Source organism: Gossypium hirsutum, chromosome A06 (assembly GCF_007990345.1).
Source record: "Gossypium hirsutum isolate 1008001.06 chromosome A06, Gossypium_hirsutum_v2.1, whole genome shotgun sequence".
Taxonomy (NCBI): Eukaryota; Viridiplantae; Streptophyta; class Magnoliopsida; order Malvales; family Malvaceae; genus Gossypium; species Gossypium hirsutum.
Genome location: NC_053429.1, coordinates 85476172 through 85482007, shown reverse-complemented (window position 1 = coordinate 85482007; position 5836 = coordinate 85476172). Strand labels below are relative to the sequence as shown.

The following is a 5836-nucleotide window of genomic DNA, read 5'->3' as shown; positions in this document are numbered from 1 at the left end:
AAATTGATATATTTTTAAAAATTATAATAATTTAAAAAAAATTAAAGAATATATAAAGTTAGAATTTTAAAAAATTTCTAAAATAGTAATTTTGGGGAATTAAATAATTTAATTAATAATTCAAGTTTATATATTAAAGCATCTTATTTTTTTTATTATATTTCTTTGAAAAAAATTTTCAAATATATATGGTTTCAAAATTATGTGCTCTAACATGAAATTAGTTATAGTTATATTGTAACAAGATTTTAATTTGACATTTTTAATTTTTTAATTTAACTCGAACAATTTCACTCAATTTGGTTTGACTCAAATTTCATTTCACTCGACTCGATTCGAAAAAAATTCAAATTGAGTTAGGATGATAAAATAGGACTCATCAACTCGATTAACTTGAAATTTTTCACTCAATTCAATCGAACGCTCACCCCTAACTGTCAGTGGAGTTTTTAAATTTTACAAGTAAGGTTAATGATTGATAAGTGTCCTATAAGAGTATAATATAATATTAAAAAAGATACATAACAATTTTTTAAGGTTACTTGTGAAATAAAAAAAGTACCCAACCAAAATATCAAATACTAACAATTGACCTATATAATTATTAACATTTATATTTTATTATTTCATATTTAAAAATAAGAAAAAAATTAATTGTTTCCAGACACTTTAGTTTATGTTCAATGTTAATTTATTTTAATGTTCAAAAAATAGATTAATTTAATTATTAGTAAAATTAATTTGAGTTAAACAAAAACAAAGGAAAACGAATTTAGCTTGAGGTTAAACTATCCTTCTTGTCTATGTACTATTCATATAATTAGAATTTAGTCCTTTAATTTTTATTTACAAGAATTGTTATCTAATTTTCAAATTTCAAAATTCAAGCAACATCGATAAAATTCTTCTATTAAATTTACTTGTATGACATTTTGAAATAAAAAAATTTTTCACTTGATAGTCATGTAACAAAAAATGATATTGTAATTAACATGAATTTAATGGTGCTGACAATTAGATTTAAAATTTAAATGAACACAAAGTATAAGGACTTAAACACAAATTCAATATTTCTACTTCAAAAAAAGAAAATCTATTAATTCAAGTAGGGTTGGTTTACAAATTACGGAAGAAAAAGGACAAAAGGTAGGGGAGAATTTCAAAGAAAAGGACCTATCAATTACCAATTACATTAATTAGTCATTATGAAACTTTAACTTAAAATTTGAATGTATGTGCAAATCTATTTAGATTAAAATTTTTTTTTTGGATATATCATAATATTGATTCAGATAATATTTACTACTAAATAACATGAATTTGAAGTTTTAATATTGAGTTAATATATAAATTGTATGCATTATTAATTTGGTGAATTTTCAAAGGTTGTGATGAAATGGGTAAGCAAATAGATCCCCGCCACCTCACCACACCACCTTAATCCTTATCCACTTTTCTTACCTAAATAATGCAATCCACAAAAATGTTCACATCAAGTTAAAAACCCAAAATTAATTAATAAGTTGATGTTCCAATCACATACTAACGCAACATCATTCATACAATACCCCTTCCCTTTATTTAATAATTATTTAATATAGCAGCAGCTGCCGCCGCTCACGGCCGGGATCTTGAATGACATAAGGTCATCGACCACCCTGCGCTGCCGCTTACTCTTTTAAACATCTTACTTACTACTACTACTTAATTGACCCATTGAAGAACTTTTAAAAAGGACGATATATATATTTACATGCAAATCCTGCTCCTTCAGTAGCTGCAACCTTCTGCTAGTGGTTTTGCTACCATCCGCCGCCGTCAGCCACCGCCTAATCAACGGTGATGCTTGCTCCGGGTCTCCCCGCTGTAAAGCCTGCATCCCATCCCATCCGGACCAAACTTTCTTCTTAAATTTTAGTTAACACCCAGAAATTAGATCCATGCAAATTACACTAATTATTAATCTTTGGTTATTTATCATCTTATAGTAAATTGACAAGAATAATTAAAAAGAAAAGCTTATAAATGGATTAATGTAATAATTACAGCATACTGTTATTTCCACGCAGCTACCAAACAAAGAGCCAAGTTTTCCGGCATGATCTGTCTCTGAGCCTCCGTTTGGTTGCTGAGAAAACGTTAGGGAAAAAAAAAACAAACAGGAAAGTTTTTGAGGCTTCCTTTTTGAAAAACTCTTCATTTTAGTACTATATATTAAAAAGAATCCAAATTCCAAAACACCTGGTTAATATATATATATGACTCTTCTATGATTAATTTTCTCAGCAACCAAACAGATGGGGATCACAAACATCCAAAAAGCAAAATCAAAGTCCCACTTATATATATCCAATTATCCAAGCTAGCATGCATGCAAATAACTGAACAAGAAAAAAAATCTGTACGAACCAGTCATAAACAGTAGGAGAGTTAGGTTGAGGCTTGTCGAAAACTTCAGCGCCAATACCTTTGGTTGCAAGGTTGCTACCTGGATTGAACACGCTCCTCCACACGTTGTCCCTACGAGCCGACACCGGCGTCGATGGTGTCCCAGGTGTCGTCGGACTCGTCGGCATCGCCATTGATGAAGCCTCATCTAATGAAAAGATTCAATTTCAGAGTGAAACTTAAATGTCCACAATACAAATGATGAAATGCAAAAGCTAATTGTTTTTACCTTTGGTGGACAAGGGTGGGGTGGTGGTGATCTTCCTCAGCCGGCCAAGGCCACGTTCCGGTTGAGGACCGGCCACTACATCATCCCAAAGTTTCTCTAGCAGAACCATTTTTCTTTTCTTTCAATTATATCTCTTCTCTGTTTGTGTTTTTGGTGCTTTTGGGTGGCTTTTATTTGGTGGCATATATAGAGGAAGATTCAGCCCAAAATATCTTTCCTGCCTACTAATATGGATATTAATTTTTGCTATTTCCAATCATTTGCTATCCGGACAACATTCATTTATTACTTTAATTTTAAGATATAAATTATTATTTTACATATTGTAAGTAAAAAATTACAAAGGAGTATTACGATTGTTTTTAAATATATATTTTGATTTTTTAAAAAATTAAATAAGAATATTTTGATTAGATGCAATTGTATATAAAAAATTTTAATTTTAATTTAATTATATAAAGAAAGTCCTAACTATTAGTTTACTTATTATATATAAACAATTATATTTATTTATTATGAAGATGATTGATTTTTTTCTAAATGTGTTAGTGTATTTTCATATTGCTTGCTACTTTTAATGAAAAATTAGTTTAAAATAAACTAACTAAAAAAATAGGATATAATTTTTAGTTTAGTGGGTACAATTAATTAAGCTTTAATTCTTAATTCGTTTAATTATACCAAAAGAGAGTTATTATACAAAAATTGAAAATGTACTATTTAAATAAAAATCTTTAAATTTTAATGAATATTGGCAATAGAAGATTGAAGAGTGGAGATATGGAAACGGATGGATAAGAATGAGTAAAGGGAAAGGGACCCGCAAAATAGTATTCTCAATTAAAAATCAGAAGAGAAGAGGAGAGAGTGGGTTAAAGGTTTCAGTCACAAGTGTGACCCTCTCATACAAGTTTTGTCCTATTCTTCTCGACAGCATCATCATGTATTACAAGATGACACGTGGATCTCATTCCCTTTATCATTATGGAACTTCTTTCAATGAGCTTTTCATAATAGTTTATGTAATTAATTACTTAAATTCTTACGAAATTTATAATATTTTATTTAATTGGCTGATATATATTTTTTAAAGAAAACTGTCAAAATATATTAAAGAGAATCTCAGGCCACCCAAAAGCAAGAGAGTAAGAATACCCTCCATTTTAGATTAACCCAACCCTTTGCATGCTTGGAAAAGAATCGTTTTAAATTTTCGATGCTAGTGAATCGCTCTAAATCTGGAACATTCTGCAAATTACTAGTTTCAGTTTCAGTTTCAGTTTCAAGATTACTAGCCATTCTTCAACACAACCAAGGTTCGTCTATGCATAGATTGTCTATCCATTTGCACCATTTCCTGTACTGCCACTGGAACTTCCACCACCCACCACACATTTCACTTCCGACTTAACCCTTCTCTGGCCAACAGGTGAGCCATTCTATTACCTCCTCTCTTTATGTGTTGAAATTTAATTCATTCAAACATTAATGTAACACTTTCATACTTAACTCGATTGTCGGGTCACAACACCATGGTATTATATTTATTGTCAGAGTAATTGCTATTAAATTTAATTTATTTTATCATTTTAATCGCGTTACTAAGATTAAATAGAGTTTAAAACATAATTAAAAAATCTATATTAATTCAATTCGAACTTTCGATGGCACTTGTAACAATTTATAATTGAATTAGGACTAAATTACAAAATTTTCAAAACCCCGATCTGTCCTTGTGACGTTTCGGTTCCTCATTACGATGTCACTCATTGACTTGAGTTCGTCACAACATGGTACATTCGACGTCGCGATGTGTACCCTGTTTCGTCAATTTTTCCATACTTCAATTTTTTTTTACCACCTAAGTCTTGTTTAATTAACATATTCCAGATCAACTCAACTAATGCATCATTCATATCATTCACAAGTATCTATTTTTATATTTCAACATCATTTGATTCTCAATCAAATTTATGAGATTAGCACTACTTTTAAAATTTTACACATAAGCCATTAAATCATCATAAAACAATTATTCACTTAATGTTTCATCAATTCATTTACACTTTACTTGTATATTAGCAATTCCATCATTTATAAAAACTTTTTAATATTACGCTTTTTTATTATTTTTCCTCCACCTTCTCTCCATTTGACATCTTATAAGTGTATATATATTTATACGAGTGTTTATAACTTCTAGTATAGCATGCTTATATCCAACATTAATTATGTTTTCACTAATTACATATTTTTAACAGGGTTGTCCACTAGAGTAGTAGTCACTAAATTATTTATATCTTGACCTACAAAATTTGAAATTAAGATTTGCTTTTTGTTTTTGAAACTAGACTCAATGAAATTTTTACAACAAAATTTTAAAAATTTCTACTTAAGTCAATTAATATAGTTTATTCTTTAAATCTTCCCCTGTTCTACTGCTAGGCAACTATGACCATTCTTCACTAAAAAATTATTATCTTTTAGCATAATTCTTGTATTAAGTTTCTATTTTTTCCCTTGAAAATAGACCCATTAAAATTTTATTCATATGAATTTCATCTCCTAAACATTTTTGTACAATTTATAATGATTTTTCAAAGTTAGAACAAGGGAACCCAAAATTATTCTGATCTTGTCTCACAAAAATTATTATATAGCATAATCTACAATTCCATTGCTTACACCATTTCTTTTATGCAAAACTAGACTAAATAGGATTTAATTTCATACTTGATTCAACCTCTAATTTGATTTCTAAATTTTTTGGTGAATTTTCAAAGTTTAGTTACTTCTGTTGTCCAAAAACTATTTTAGTAGAAACATTTTCTTTTCCTTGGTTCTTTTGCACTAACTTTCATCTAATCATATATATTTATTATACTTTTAGTTACTGTCCAAGTTAATCACTTATATTTATATGTTGATAATATATTCATTTCTTTACCTTAATATGTATGTAACACCCCCAACCCTTATTCATCGTCGTAATAGGGTTATGGAGCATTACCGGACATTACAGATCAAATACGAACAATTCATAATTATTCAATCATAAACATCATAATTCAATTAACTTCATTTGAGCCAAATATAATTTCATACCAAAACATACTATTTATAATCTTAATATAACACATAAACTTATATATAAGTAAC

The 5836-nt window shown here is 28.7% G+C and overlaps 1 protein-coding gene across 4 annotated transcripts; it reads right to left on the bottom strand.

Moving 5' to 3' along the window:
- Positions 1–1497: 1497 nt before the first annotated feature.
- LOC107961731 (auxin-repressed 12.5 kDa protein) lies at positions 1498–2941 on the bottom strand. 4 transcript variants are annotated; one of them, XM_041115329.1, is made up of 4 exons: positions 2678–2927; positions 2410–2596; positions 2047–2128; positions 1498–1906 (listed from the first exon to the last, which is right to left on the bottom strand). In XM_041115329.1, exons 1-3 carry the CDS (start codon positions 2784–2786, stop codon positions 2056–2058), a joined length of 369 nt encoding a protein of 122 aa, XP_040971263.1. In that variant the 5' UTR covers positions 2787–2927; the 3' UTR covers positions 1498–1906; positions 2047–2055. The 4 variants fall into 4 exon arrangements, with proteins under 4 accessions (XP_040971263.1, XP_016753310.1, XP_040971262.1 ...); XM_016897821.2 differs by lacking the exon at positions 2047–2128 and having other exon boundaries at positions 1498–1873; positions 2678–2941; XM_041115328.1 differs by having other exon boundaries at positions 1498–2128.
- Between the last annotated feature and the right edge of the window lie 2895 nt (positions 2942–5836).

Excerpts from the sequence above, each read along its gene's own strand:
- LOC107961731 (XM_041115328.1), bottom strand. The coding sequence starts at position 2,786 with ATGGTTCTGCTAGAGAAACTTTGGGATGATGTAGTGGCCGGTCCTCAA. Across the intron at positions 2,597-2,677 it reads CCCACCCTTGTCCACCAAAG|ATGAGGCTTCATCAATGGCG; the intron begins GTAAAAACAATT and ends TCTTTTCATTAG. Across the intron at positions 2,129-2,409 it reads TCTCCTACTGTTTATGACTG|CAACCAAACGGAGGCTCAGA; the intron begins GTTCGTACAGAT and ends ACGTTTTCTCAG.